The sequence below is a fragment of the Tachypleus tridentatus genome, chromosome 5 (genome assembly GCF_004210375.1).
Source record: "Tachypleus tridentatus isolate NWPU-2018 chromosome 5, ASM421037v1, whole genome shotgun sequence".
Classification (NCBI taxonomy): Eukaryota; Metazoa; Arthropoda; class Merostomata; order Xiphosura; family Limulidae; genus Tachypleus; species Tachypleus tridentatus.
Genome location: NC_134829.1, coordinates 8,122,025 through 8,138,386, shown reverse-complemented (window position 1 = coordinate 8,138,386; position 16,362 = coordinate 8,122,025). Strand labels below are relative to the sequence as shown.

Here is a 16,362-nt window from a genome sequence, read left to right as displayed (position 1 = left end):
ACTACCCTTCATGGTGAAGTCAGTGGATAAACAATTATACTAGCTTATATACTGTACTACCCTACATGGTGTAGTTAGCAGATAAAGAAGTATAATAGTTTCTATATTGTACTACCCTTCATGGTGAAGTCAGTGGATAAACAATTATACTAGCTTATATACTGTACTACCCTACATGGTGTAGTTAGAAGATAAAGAAGTATAATAGTTTCTATATTGTACTACCCTTCATGGTGAAGTCAGTGGATAAACAATTATACTAGCTTATATACTGTACTACCCTACATGGTGTCATCAGTGAATAAACAAGTATAATAGTTTCTATACTGTACTACCCTACATGGTGAAGTGAGTGGATAAACAATTATAAAACTTCTTTGTTGAGCTTATGCTCATGAATATTTAAAGGTACTTTTGTTTGTTTGTTTATTTGGTGGTTTATTCCTGGTTGTATTCAACAACATCTGAAGTGTGTTACGAGTTATGATATTGTAGATGCAGTTTTAAGTATGGTGGAACTTCTACTTGTTAATCATAAACATGTACTAAGATCATGAAAATTTGTCAAGTTACAAGAATTCTGATATGCATTCATGTCTTGCGATACTGTGAAATAGTAATACATGTAATATCTTGTCCAAGTGTTGAAGCTGTGCATAAAAGATACATTGTTAACTGAAATGAACTTCACTACTCTATCCTTTAAATCTGTGCTTGCTAATGTTATCACTTTTAGCAAAACAGTTTTGGGTCACCCAATTTTGTTGATAATTTTGACTCTTACTTGCTCCTGATTGTTTGTTTGTTTTAGAATTTCGCATGAAGCTACATAAGTGCTATCTGTGCTAGCCGTCCCTAATTTAGCAGTGTAAGACTAGAGGGAAGGCAGCTAGTCATCACCACCCACCGCCAACTCTTGGGCTACTCTTTGACCAACGAAAAGTGGGATTGACCGTCACATTTTAACGCCCCAACGGCTGGGAGGGCGAGCACGTTTGGCGCGAACCCGCGACCCTCAGATTACGAAGCGCACGCCTTAACGCGCTAGGCCATGTCCCATTCATATTATGACAATTTCTTTTATTGAATAACTTTATAAGAATTTTCATTTTTGTTCGTTGTAAGCTACATTATAAAATAGTTTATTTTTAAAAGAGATTGTCTTATTATAACGTGTGAGGTTTTGATAGTTATGTTATCTATCTAACAGTTTATTATTGTTCTTCAAGCATGAATTATGCACTCTTCACTGGTTATTATTAATTTTGAACGTTTTATTCAACATTTAATTTCACGCTTCCTCGACTCTGGAACCAACACAACAGTAGAATGATAGAATAATGGTCACCAATGTATCTAATATCAGTTTCATAAAGCTAGTTCAATCGCTTTTAAAGAAGCTCTTAGATTAGAAACGTCATGGTCATGGATCTCAGCCTCAATAAAACTGGATAATAATCGATTTGTAAGAGTTCACAGCTACAAGGTCTTATTAAGACGACACAAAAATTAATTTGTTGAAGTTTCTTATCCAGAAGAATTTCATTTTTAATTATTTTATTTAATGAATAAATAAATTAATTGATTGGTTTGTTTGTTTAGGAATTTTTTTGCAAATCTACACGAGAGATATCGGCGCTAGTGTCCCTAATTTAGCAGTGTAAGATTAGATGGAAGGTAGCTGGTCATCACCAGCTACTTTTTTTACCAACGAATAGTGGGATTGACTGTTACATTATAACGCCTCCATTCCTGAAAGAACGAGCATGTTTAGTGTGTCTGAGATTCGAACCTGCAACCTTCAGATTGTGAGTAGAGCGCCCTAATCACCTGGCCATTGGCTTCGTGTCATTAACGAATTGAATTACTAAATATGGTTTTTCCAAATATCGTGATTTAAGTTTTATATGATAACTGTTAAATGTACACATTTATTAATATCAAGTTTCTACATATTTATACTTTTTTACTTCGGAGATTTGTTACTCCAATAATGAAGTTGAACAGACGTGAGATAAACTATTACACTATATAACACAAATTTTGATCCTGGAAAATATGTATTATTTCTTAATTGCTTATGTTGTAAAAGAACAGAAAATGGCCATTATTCTCTTCAAACCCTTGCTTTTGTGACCTGGATAATAAAATTTAGAAATTAACCTATTTTAACCAAAAAACGGGCATATTTGCACATTTTCATTTACATAAGATCTGAATAAAACAACATATGAATCAAGATGTACATGTATTTATACTAAAGTTATACAAAAATGAAAAAAAAAATGTTTAGAAGTGAGTAGTTTTTGGAGATTTGCGACTGTAACGTAAATCACTTTCACGTATCAGCCCCCTATATATAGTCTCCAATCATGTTTTCGTTATACGCTCCTTGGTAGCGGCGTTCAAAGTCCAGTATATCTTGATGGAAGCGCTCGCTTTGCTCCTCTGAGTACGTTCCCATGTTTTCCTTGAATTTATCGATATGAGCGTCAAGTATATAGACTTTCAGGGTCATCCTGCAGCTCATTTTGCCGTTGTTCCTCACCAGAGCCTCAATCAATTCCACATAATTTTCGGCCTCGTGATTGCCCAAGAAACCCCGAACCACTGCGACAAAGTTGCTCCAAACTTTTTACCTTCCTACTGAGGTTCTTGGGAATTTTATGCACTCCAGGATCTTCTTTATTTGTGGTCCAACGAAGACACCATCTTTGACCTTTGTCTCAGACAGCTGAGGGAAGAAGTCTCAAAGGTACTTGAAGGCTGCAGACTCCTTATCAAGAGCTGTGAAAAATTGTCTCATAAGACCCAATTTTATGTGCAATGGTGGGAACAACATCTTCTGAAGGTCCACTAGTGACTCGCATTTGACATTGTGCCTCCCCACAGAGGACTTGGTCCATTGTAACCAGTTCTTCCTGTTGTAGTGCGCTGCAGTGTCCCTGCTATCTCAAAGGCAAATATCACAGGGAAACTTGGTAAAGCCTCCTTTGAGACCCATCAGGAATACCACAATTTTGAAGTCTCAGATAACCTCCCAGCCACACTCATCTTACTTCAAAGCTTCTAGTAAGATTCTTGATGCTGTTGTATTCCTCTTTGAGGTGTAGTGAATGAGCAAGGGGAAGAGACGGATACTTATTCCCATTATGGAGCAGCACAGCTTTGAGGCTTCTGGATGAGCTATCAATGAAGAGGCGCCACCCGTTCATGCTACAGGCAATTCCAATTGCCTCGCACATATCAGATACATTGTGGTAGAAGTAGAGCCCATCTTTACGAGTGCGAAGCTTGAAAAATATCGGTGATCTAAAGTCATTTAACAGTAATTTAATACATCATATATTATACTTGTAGTCCTTCATGGACTTTGAAGCATTAACAGCCATACAGCATATACTATACTAGTAGTCCCTCATGGGCTCTAGAGCCATTAACAGTCATACAGCATATACTATACTAGTAGTCCCTCATGGGCTCTAGAGCCATTAACAGTCACACAGCATGTAGTACACAGTACTACGCTGATTAAACTATAAGTAATTTAATAATTTTAGGGTTGGTCGAGGTGATTCGGCAAATTTTAAAACTGTAGGCAGAACAATTGAAACTTATCATCACAACGACCTAGTCTAAGAAAGAATTCCCTAAGTCAAATCTTATATTTTTGTTTCAAAATGGAGGAGAGTTTTTTGAAAGGCAGGGTGTTATATGTTTTTTTTTCTGGTTTATATCTAAGTAAAGCAAGAAGATTGAATGGTACAAATTTAGATTATGTTTTAGCGAAACTTGTACTATAAGCGTGTAGTTTGTATCAAATAAAACTTAGGTAGTCAATTGTGAAATATCTGAAACGAAGAATTCTGAGTGAAAAAGTGTTGTGTGAGAGAGAAGTTGAGACTGATAATTGACTTTAATATTTGCTTTTGAAATAATAAAGAAATTAAAATTATGACCTATGTTCTGGTGCACAGTTTACTGACATAAAATGAAATTAAAGGATTTAATTAAGTTTAAAAACATATAGTGGCTTGTCATCATGTACACGTCTGTACCAGACGGTTAAGACATTTTTGTACAAGGAAACTCTTCTAGAGCTCTAAGGCTGGAACAGGGAGCGCTAGTACAGTACTTTTTCTTTCGTAATAAATAAAAACAAACAACTAAATTTTCAGAAAATATAAAAAATGAATAGAAAACATATGGTACCATAACAGTAGTCCTGAATGAACTATAACTTAATTAACGGTCATTCTGTGTAGACGTTCGTGGTAGTCCTGAAACAACTGTAAATTAATTAATAAACATTCTGTGTAAACTATTATAACAGACCTGAATGAACTGTAAATTAATTAATAACTATACTGTGTAAACTATTATAGCAGAACTGAATGAACTGTAAATTAATTAATAACCATTCTGTGTAAACTATTATACCAGAACTGAATGAACTGTAAATTAATTAATACCCAGTCTATGTAAACTCTACAAGTGGGTTTTCTCGACATCACTGATGTAAACTCTTATACCAGAACTGAATGAACTGTAAATTAATTAACAACCCTACTGTGTACACGGTCATAGTACTGTAGAGAGGGCTCTAAGATAATCGATAGTTAATGTTTTAAACATTTTAACATATTTATAAAATTGAATTACAGAATATTATTGTATCAGTTTGAACCATATAATACATTACGTTGATTTTAAGAGAACTGTTCAGGTCATCTGATGAATGACACACAGCTGATCTTGTGAATAATCTTCAGAATAGTATTCAGCTTACCTGTTATTTAGGTTTTCTTTCTAACCAGGTGGAAAAGATAATGAATAGAAATTAGACAGATTTCTATTTTTCTATATTTTTTTTCTGTTGAATAACTATTCTGCATGACTTGACAGATATTAAAAGCAAAAAGTAAATAATTTCCTGACTCACAGAAGATCGGTTGTCTGTTAGATACTTGCACGGGTTCAAACCGAAATCCTGTTTGGGGTTTACCAATAGACTACTTTTTAACGGCTTAAATAAAAACTAGTTATTTAACACGGAAATATTGATAACTTCCGTATTAAAGTTTCTGTTAACAAGAGAGGAATTTTTAGAACGTGAAATGTAGATACGTAAAACTTATAATGAATTAATGTGAGTTTTTCCACAAGTTTCTCCAGGGTTATGATTATATAACACTAACATCATCTCGAGTCATATTTACCTAGTTTTTTCTGCTCCACTAAAATTCGAAATTTTTGCAGTGTGAATTTACTAAATTATTGTGGTGATTGTAAAATATTAAAAACTCAGGATAAAGAAAGAGAGCATTTCTTTTTTAAATATTCTACGCTCGTTGGTTTTACTCCAAGTAAGGTACGAAGAATATACATATTATCAGAGCCAGTGGCCTGAATCGTTCGTTCATCTCCCCACGACGTCTCACACGTGAATTTCAGCGCCAAATCATTTCGTTCTTCGAAACCAACGATGTGTGACTTCTGTTACACAGAAACAACAACAACAAAAGACAGTTTTTTGTCAATAAATCTAGAATGTATTTAAGAGATTGGTGCTTGACTGTACCATTTCTTCTGCTTACTTCATCGGAATTTGAAGAAACTTTTATCTACAGTGATTAGACCATCTTGTAATACGAATTTTAATATGAAAAATCTCGGCGTTATGGTGAGGCATCTCTATTATTTACAAATTATTGTCGTAAATCACTTCAAAATATAGGAAGAAACGTTAACATTAACAATAAATATTGCATAAGTAATTTCAATTAAACATTAGAACTAAAAATGGATATAGATAAAGGATTTTGAATTAAACATTAAAAATAACAGTGACGAATTTTGACTTGAGCATTAAACTAATAATGATAAACAGTTTGTTAAGAGTGCTCCAATTTAGATTCAACTGGACTAGTTAATTGGTAGAAATCGACAGCTCCTGACGAAACTGTAATAGGGGAATATTGACCTAATACAGTTTGTTTGTTTCAAATTTCGCGCAAAGCTACAAGGAGACTATCTGTCCCTAATTTAACAGTGTATGACTAGAGGGAAGGCAGGTACTCATCACCACCTACCGCCAACTCTTAGGATACAATTTTACCAACGAATAGTGGTAAACTAAATAACGCTCTCACGGTCAAAAGGGCGAGCATGTTTGGTGAGACGGGGAATCGACCACGCGACCCTCAGATTACGAGACAAGTGCCTTAACCACCTGACCATGCCGGGCCATTGTGCTTAATAACAAAGAAACGCGTAAGTGGAGTCTTCAAAATGTGGCCTGTCTAATAGAAAAATGTCTTTGTATTAACCACGTAATTAATCAAATGTTTGTTGTTATTATTAATTTCAAAATTTTCTTCAGCTTGATATAGAGGTTTTTAGATGTGTGTTTCCATTTATTACTCAATAAAATACTATGAAAACATTTAGTCAGTTATCTCCCGAAACTCATATTATAATAATTCGTAACGTTTAATGTAATTGAAGTGACTTTCGAATATATGCATCGTCCACACAAGAGCAAACTGATGACACATCACTGAGGTTGTTTCGGAATGCTTCTGCCGTCGAAAACTAGAAAGTTGAAGCTATAGTCACTTTGTTTCATCTCCAACGTGTGATTGAAAATATATTACATGAAACTTATTAGTTTTCATAAAAAGTTTACTTAAAAATGCTCTCCGTACTTTAAATGGCAGGCCCGGCATGCCTAGGGAGCTAAGGCACTCGACTCGTAATCCGAAGACTGCGGGTTTGAATCCCCGTCACACCAAACATGCTCGCCCCATCCCCGTGGGGGCGTTATAATGTGACGGTCAATCCCACCATTAGGGACAGATAGCCCCGTGTAACTTTGCATGAACATAAAAAAACGAACTTTAAAGAGTATTTTCTTATATATTTATTTGTAATATTTAATTCACAAGTTCACCCTTTTAAATACTAAATATAATATTTAATGATTATTTAGTTTTCATAACAAGTATTAAAGTTGATTATTTTGGAAACAATAATTATGACAAATTTCGTTGTTGACTAGGTATAGTTGTCCTTTGTGCGTCTATTTCAACTGTTGTAAATTGACGTAACGTCACTCAAACCTTATGAATATTTTTCGTTGCCCTAAGTTAGTATTGCTACATCATAGCCTTTCGTAATTTGTAGAATATTCTAGGCCTAAGCTGAATAATCTATATATACATAGGCGACCAAATGAGCGCAAATTAGGCTAGAAAAAGTCAAGTTAATGAAAGCGCAGTTAGACTACGTGACTGTTGTTCAGCAATAATTAATAATATTTAAACTGGGTTTTACATACAGTTAACAGAGATAAGAAAAATAATATCTTGTCAAAGGGTACCCTAAAGTTATTGAATTCTCCCGTGTGAACTTGATGAAAGAGAGACAATTATTTAAAGTTCTATATTTAGTCATGGTAACCCACGGTGTAACGTAAGTGAATTTATCACAGGCTATGTTGTAAGAAACAGAGGAAAGTAAAATAATTGATTTTATTTTGAATTTAAAGTAATTGAATCAGACTATGTAGACTTTTGAGAAAAAAAGAATTATTTAGAATGTTATATATAAATGTCATATTTTACACTGTAGTTGAAATAATGTTTATTAATATACGTTTGACTTGTTTTGAATATATAATTTTAAAAGAAGCAGAATGTGTGCCTTCCGTTTTTGTTGGCCTGGCATGGCCTAGCGCGTAAGGCGTGCGACTCGTAATCCGAGGGTCGTGGGTTCGCGCCCGCGTCGTGCTCGCCCTCCCAGCCGTGGGGGCGTTATAATGTGACCGTCAATCCCACTATTCGTTGGTAAAAAAGTAGCCCAAGAGTTGGCAGTGGGTGGTGATGACTAGCTGCCTTCCTTCTAGTCTTACACTGCTAAATTAGGGACGGCTAGCACAGATAGCCCTCGAGTAGCTTTGTGCGAAATTCCAAAAACCAAACCAAATCCGTTTTTGTTTGATTTTAATACCATCATGTCACAGACATCGTAACCTATATACACAAACCTCTGACAATGGACATTCTGCTAGAGTTAAGTCATGTTTCATATTATTACTGTATTGATTATGATGATTCATGTTTCCTCATCATTGTATTTTTTCTCTAGATTATTACTACCGTGATGATGACAAGTAAGTTAGGGTTAGCCAAGATCGATTCTCAAAAGAGGGATAATTTGGCTGCAGCTACTGGTTACGATGGAGGTGGTGGTTTTGGAGCAGTAAGAACCCAATTTCACGAACAAGTATGCACACTTCTTTTGTTGTTATTGTAATGATCTATTACTTTCGACAAACTTCAGTGATATTCTATAGAAACAAGTCAGAGTGTCTTCAGCGATTTATAAACTTGCATGTTTAAAACAGTCCTTATTTTACAGCAGTTATATAACATTAACAAATCTTCGACAAATTAACGTTTTTAAAATATAACTAAATTTAATATTGGCACCATATAATCATCTGTATCATAATTCCTGCATAAAACAGTTGTATATCTAACAGTACTGTAAGAATAATATATAAAAACAGATTAAACTCTACTTATAAACAGTTGTATATCTAACAGTACTGTAAGAATAATATATAAAAACAGATTAAACTCTACTTATAAACAGTTGTATATCTAACAGTACTGTAAGAATAATATATAAAAACAGATTAAACTACTTATAAATAGTTGTATATCTAACAGTACTGTAAGAATAATATATAAAAACAGATTAAACTCTACTTATAAACAGTTGTATATCTAACAGTACTGTAAGAATAATATATAAAAACAGATTAAACTCTACTTATAAACAGTTGTATATCTTACAGTACTGTAAGAATAATATATAACAGATTAAACTCTACTTATAAACAGTTGTATATCTAACAATACTGTAAGAATAATATATAAAAACAGATTAAACTGCTTATAAACAGTTGTATATCTTACAGTACTGTAAGAATAATATATAAAAACAGATTAAACTCTACTTATGAACAGTTGTATATCTATACAGTACTGTAAGAATAATATATAAAATAATATATAAAAACAGATTAAACTCTACTTATAAACAGTTGTATATCTAACAATACTGTAAGAATAATATATAAAAACAGATTAAACTCCACTTATAAACAGTTGTATATCTAACAGTACTGTAAGAATAATATATAAAAACAGATTAAACTCTACTTATAAACAGTTGTATATCTAACAGTACTGTGAGAATAATATATAAAAACAGATTAAACTCTACTTATAAACAGTTGTATATCTAACAGTACTGTGAGAATAATATATAAAAAACAGATTAAACTCTACTTATAAACAGTTGTATATCTAACAGTACTGTGAGAATAATATATAAAAAACAGATTAAACTCTACTTATAAACAGTTGTATATCTAACAGTACTGTAAGAATAATATATAAACACAGATTAAACTCTACTTATAAACAGTTGTATATCTTACAGTACTGTAATAATAATATATAAACACAGATTAAACTCTACTTATAAACAGTTGTATATCTAAGAGTACTGTAAGAATAATATATAAACACAGATTAAACTCTACTTATAAACAGTTGTATATCTAACAGTACTGTAAGAATAATATATAAACACAGATTAAACTCTACTTATAAACAGTTGTATATCTTACAGTACTGTAAGAATAATATATAACAGATTAAACTCTACTTATAAACAGTTGTATATCTAACAATACTGTAAGAATAATATATAAAAACAGATTAAACTGCTTATAAACAGTTGTATATCTTTCAGTACTGTAAGAATAATATATAAAAACAGATTAAACTCTACTTATAAACAGTTGTATATCTTACAGTACTGTAAGAATAATATATAAAAACAGATTAAACTCTACTTATAAACAGTTGTATATCTAACAACTACTGTAAGAATAATATATAAAAACAGATTAAACTCTACTTATAAACAGTTGTATATCTAACAGTACTGTAAGAATAATATATAAAAACAGATTAAACTACTTATAAACAGTTGTATATCTAACAGTACTGTAAGAATAATATATAAAAACAGATTAAACTCTACTTATAAACAGTTGTATATCTAACAGTACTGTAAGAATAATATATAAAAACAGATTAAACTCTACTTATAAACAGTTGTATATCTTACAGTACTGTAATAATAATATATAAACACAGATTAAACTCTACTTATAAACAGTTGTATATCTAAGAGTACTGTAAGAATAATATATAAACACAGATTAAACTCTACTTATAAACAGTTGTATATCTAACAGTACTGTAAGAATAATATATAAACACAGATTAAACTCTACTTATAAACAGTTGTATATCTAACAGTACTGTAAGAATAATATATAAAAATACTGTAAGAATAATATATAAAAACAGATTACAGATTAAACTCTACTTATAAACAGTTGTATATCTAACAGTACTGTAAGAATAATATATAAAAACAGATTAAACTCTACTTATAAACAGTTGTATATCTAACAGTACTGTAAGAATAATATATAAAAACAGATTAAACTCTACTTATAAACAGTTGTATATCTAACAGTACTGTGAGAATAATATATAAAAAACAGATTAAACTCTACTTATAAACAGTTGTATATCTAACAGTACTGTAAGAATAATATATAAACACAGATTAAACTCTACTTATAAACAGTTGTATATCTTACAGTACTGTAATAATAATATATAAACACAGATTAAACTCTACTTATAAACAGTTGTATATCTAAGAGTACTGTAAGAATAATATATAAACACAGATTAAACTCTACTTATAAACAGTTGTATATCTAACAGTACTGTAAGAATAATATATAAACACAGATTAAACTCTACTTATAAACAGTTGTATATCTTACAGTACTGTAAGAATAATATATAACAGATTAAACTCTACTTATAAACAGTTGTATATCTAACAATACTGTAAGAATAATATATAAAAACAGATTAAACTGCTTATAAACAGTTGTATATCTTACAGTACTGTAAGAATAATATATAAAAACAGATTAAACTCTACTTATGAACAGTTGTATATCTTACAGTACTGTAAGAATAATATATAAAAACAGATTAAACTCTACTTATAAACAGTTGTATATCTAACAATACTGTAAGAATAATATATAAAAACAGATTAAACTCCACTTATAAACAGTTGTATATCTAACAGTACTGTAAGAATAATATATAAAAACAGATTAAACTACTTATAAATAGTTGTATATCTAACAGTACTGTAAGAATAATATATAAAAACAGATTAAACTCTACTTATAAACAGTTGTATATCTAACAGTACTGTGAGAATAATATATAAAAAACAGATTAAACTCTACTTATAAACAGTTGTATATCTAACAGTACTGTGAGAATAATATATAAAAAACAGATTAAACTCTACTTATAAACAGTTGTATATCTAACAGTACTGTAAGAATAATATATAAACACAGATTAAACTCTACTTATAAACAGTTGTATATCTTAAGAATAATATATAAACAGTACTGTTGTAATAATAATATATAAACACAGATTAAACTCTACTTATAAACAGTTGTATATCTAACAGTACTGTAAGAATAATATATAAACACAGATTAAACTCTACTTATAAACAGTTGTATATCTAACAGTACTGTAAGAATAATATATAAACACAGATTAAACTCTACTTATAAACAGTTGTATATCTTACAGTACTGTAAGAATAATATATAAAAACAGATTAAACTCTACTTATAAACAGTTGTATATCTTACAGTACTGTAAGAATAATATATAAAAACAGATTAAACTCTACTTATAAACAGTTGTATATCTAACAGTACTGTGAGAATAATATATAAAAAACAGATTAAACTCTACTTATAAACAGTTGTATATCTAACAGTACTGTAAGAATAATATATAAAAACAGATTAAACTACTTATAAATAGTTGTATATCTAACAGTACTGTAAGAATAATATATAAAAACAGATTAAACTCTACTTATAAACAGTTGTATATCTAACAGTACTGTAAGAATAATATATAAAAACAGATTAAACTCTACTTATAAACAGTTGTATATCTTACAGTACTGTAAGAATAATATATAACAGATTAAACTCTACTTATAAACAGTTGTATATCTAACAGTACTGTAAGAATAATATATAAAAACAGATTAAACTGCTTATAAACAGTTGTATATCTTACAGTACTGTAAGAATAATATATAAAAACAGATTAAACTCTACTTATAAACAGTTGTATATCTTACAGTACTGTAAGAATAATATATAAAAACAGATTAAACTCTACTTATAAACAGTTGTATATCTAAAGAATAATATATAAAACAGATAAACTGTAAGAATAATATATAAAAACAGATTAAACTCCACTTATAAACAGTTGTATATCTAACAGTACTGTAAGAATAATATATAAAAACAGATTAAACTACTTATAAATAGTTGTATATCTAACAGTACTGTAAGAATAATATATAAAAACAGATTAAACTCTACTTATAAACAGTTGTATATCTAACAGTACTGTGAGAATAATATATAAAAAACAGATTAAACTCTACTTATAAACAGTTGTATATCTAACAGTACTGTAAGAATAATATATAAAAACAGATTAAACTCTACTTATAAACAGTTGTATATCTAACAGTACTGTAAGAATAATATATAAAAACAGATTAAACTCTACTTATAAACAGTTGTATATCTAACAGTACTGTAAGAATAATATATAAACACAGATTAAACTCTACTTATAAACAGTTGTATATCTTACAGTACTGTAATAATAATATATAAACACAGATTAAACTCTACTTATAAACAGTTGTATATCTAAGAGTACTGTAAGAATAATATATAAACACAGATTAAACTCTACTTATAAACAGTTGTATATCTAACAGTACTGTAAGAATAATATATAAACACAGATTAAACTCTACTTATAAACAGTTGTATATCTTACAGTACTGTAAGAATAATATATAAACACAGATTAAACTCTACTTATAAACAGTTGTATATCTAACAATACTGTAAGAATAATATATAAATATAAAAACAGATTAAACTCTACTTATAAACAGTTGTATATCTTACAGTACTGTAAGAATAATATATAAAAACAGATTAAACTCTACTTATAAACAGTTGTATATCTTACAGTACTGTAAGAATAATATATAAAAACAGATTAAACTCTACTTATAAACAGTTGTATATCTAACAGTACTGTAAGAATAATATATAAAAACAGATTAAACTCCACTTATAAACAGTTGTATATCTAACAGTACTGTAAGAATAATATATAAAAACAGATTAAACTCTACTTATAAACAGTTGTATATCTAACAGTACTGTAAGAATAATATATAAAAACAGATTAAACTCTACTTATAAACAGTTGTATATCTAACAGTACTGTAAGAATAATATATAAAAACAGATTAAACTCTACTTATAAACAGTTGTATATCTAACAGTACTGTAAGAATAATATATAAAAAACAGATTAAACTCTACTTATAAACAGTTGTATATCTAACAGTACTGTAAGAATAATATATAAAAACAGATTAAACTCTACTTATAAACAGTTGTATATCTAACAGTACTGTAAGAATAATATATAAACACAGATTAAACTCTACTTATAAACAGTTGTATATCTAACAGTACTGTAAGAATAATATATAAACACAGATTAAACTCTACTTATAAACAGTTGTATATCTTACAGTACTGTAATAATAATATATAAACACAGATTAAACTCTACTTATAAACAGTTGTATATCTAAGAGTACTGTAAGAATAATATATAAACACAGATTAAACTCTACTTATAAACAGTTGTATATCTAACAGTACTGTAAGAATAATATATAAACACAGATTAAACTCTACTTATAAACAGTTGTATATCTTACAGTACTGTAAGAATAATATATAAAAACAGATTAAACTCTACTTATAAACAGTTGTATATCTAACAATACTGTAAGAATAATATATAACAGATTAAACTCTACTTATAAACAGTTGTATATCTTTCAGTACTGTAAGAATAATATATAAAAACAGATTAAACTCTACTTATGAACAGTTGTATATCTTACAGTACTGTAAGAATAATATATAAAACAGATTAAACTCTACTTATAAACAGTTGTATATCTAACAATACTGTAAGAATAATATATAAAACAGATTAAACTCCACTTATAAACAGTTGTATATCTAACAGTACTGTAAGAATAATATATAAAACAGATTAAACTACTTATAAATAGTTGTATATCTAACAGTACTGTAAGAATAATATATAAAAACAGATTAAACTCTACTTATAAACAGTTGTATATCTAACAGTACTGTGAGAATAATATATAAAAAACAGATTAAACTCTACTTATAAACAGTTGTATATCTAACAGTACTGTGAGAATAATATATAAAAACAGATTAAACTCTACTTATAAACAGTTGTATATCTAACAGTACTGTAAGAATAATATATAAAAAACAGATTAAACTCTACTTATAAACAGTTGTATATCTAACAGTACTGTAAGAATAATATATAAACACAGATTAAACTCTACTTATAAACAGTTGTATATCTTACAGTACTGTAATCTAATAATATATAAACACAGATTAAACTCTACTTATAAACAGTTGTATATCTAACAGTACTGTAAGAATAATATATAAACACAGATTAAACTCTACTTATAAACAGTTGTATATCTAACAGTACTGTAAGAATAATATATAAACACAGATTAAACTCTACTTATAAACAGTTGTATATCTTACAGTACTGTAAGAATAATATATAAAACAGATTAAACTCTACTTATAAACAGTTGTATATCTAACAGTACTGTAAGAATAATATATAAAACAGATTAAACTGCTTATAAACAGTTGTATATCTAACAGTACTGTAAGAATAATATATAAAAACAGATTAAACTCTACTTATAAACAGTTGTATATCTAACAGTACTGTAAGAATAATATATAAAAACAGATTAAACTCTACTTATAAACAGTTGTATATCTTACAGTACTGTAAGAATAATATATAAAAAGATTAAACAGATTAAACTACTTATAAATAGTTGTATATAAACAGTTAACAGTACTGTAAGAATAATATATAAAACAGATTAAACTACTTATAAACAGTTGTATATCTAACAGTACTGTAAGAATAATATATAAAAAACAGATTAAACTCTACTTATAAACAGTTGTATATCTAACAGTACTGTAAGAATAATATATAAACACAGATTAAACTCTACTTATAAACAGTTGTATATCTAACAGTACTGTAAGAATAATATATAAACACAGATTAAGCTCTACTTATAAACAGTTGTATATCTAACAATACTGTAAGAATAATATATAAAAACAGATTAAACTGCTTATAAACAGTTGTATATCTTACAGTACTGTAAGAATAATATATAAAAACAGATTAAACTCTACTTATGAACAGTTGTATATCTTACAGTACTGTAAGAATAATATATAAAAACAGATTAAACTCTACTTATAAACAGTTGTATATCTAACAATACTGTAAGAATAATATATAAAAACAGATTAAACTCCACTTATAAACAGTTGTATATCTAACAGTACTGTAAGAATAATATATAAAAACAGATTAAACTCCACTTATAAACAGTTGTATATCTAACAGTACTGTAAGAATAATATATAAAAACAGATTAAACTACTTATAAATAGTTGTATATTTAACAGTACTGTAAGAATAATATATAAAAACAGATTAAACTCTACTTATAAACAGTTGTATATCTAACAGTACTGTAAGAATAATATATAAAACAGATTAAACTACTTATAAATAGTTGTATATCTAACAGTACTGTAAGAATAATATATAAAAAACAGATTAAACTCTACTTATAAACAGTTGTATATCTAACAGTACTGTAAGAATAATATATAAACACAGATTAAACTCTACTTATAAACAGTTGTATATCTTACAGTACTGTAAGAATAATATATAACAGATTAAACTCTACTTATAAACAGTTGTATATCTAACAATACTGTAAGAATAATATATAAACACAGATTAAACTGCTTATAAACAGTTGTATATCTTACAGTACTGTAAGAATAATATATAAAAACAGATTAAACTCTACTTATGAACAGTTGTATATCTTACAGTACTGTAAGAATAATAT

At 28.7% G+C, this 16,362-nt stretch overlaps 1 protein-coding gene across 4 annotated transcripts in view; it reads left to right on the top strand.

Annotated features, from left to right (window-relative positions):
• Positions 1-16,362, top strand: part of LOC143250449 (adult-specific rigid cuticular protein 11.9-like) — a 38,433-nt gene that overhangs the window by 7,101 nt on the left and 14,970 nt on the right. For 2 of the 4 annotated variants that reach the window (XM_076500997.1, XM_076500998.1), the window contains exons 1-2: positions 5,609-5,683; positions 8,149-8,286. In XM_076500997.1, coding sequence (XP_076357112.1) covers positions 5,663-5,683; positions 8,149-8,286 — 159 coding nt within the window. In that variant the 5' untranslated portion in view covers positions 5,609-5,662. Of the gene's footprint in view, positions 1-5,608; positions 5,684-7,170; positions 7,474-8,148; positions 8,287-16,362 lie in introns of those variants that run through there. The other 2 variants (XM_076500999.1, XM_076501000.1) reach the window with 2 other exon arrangements.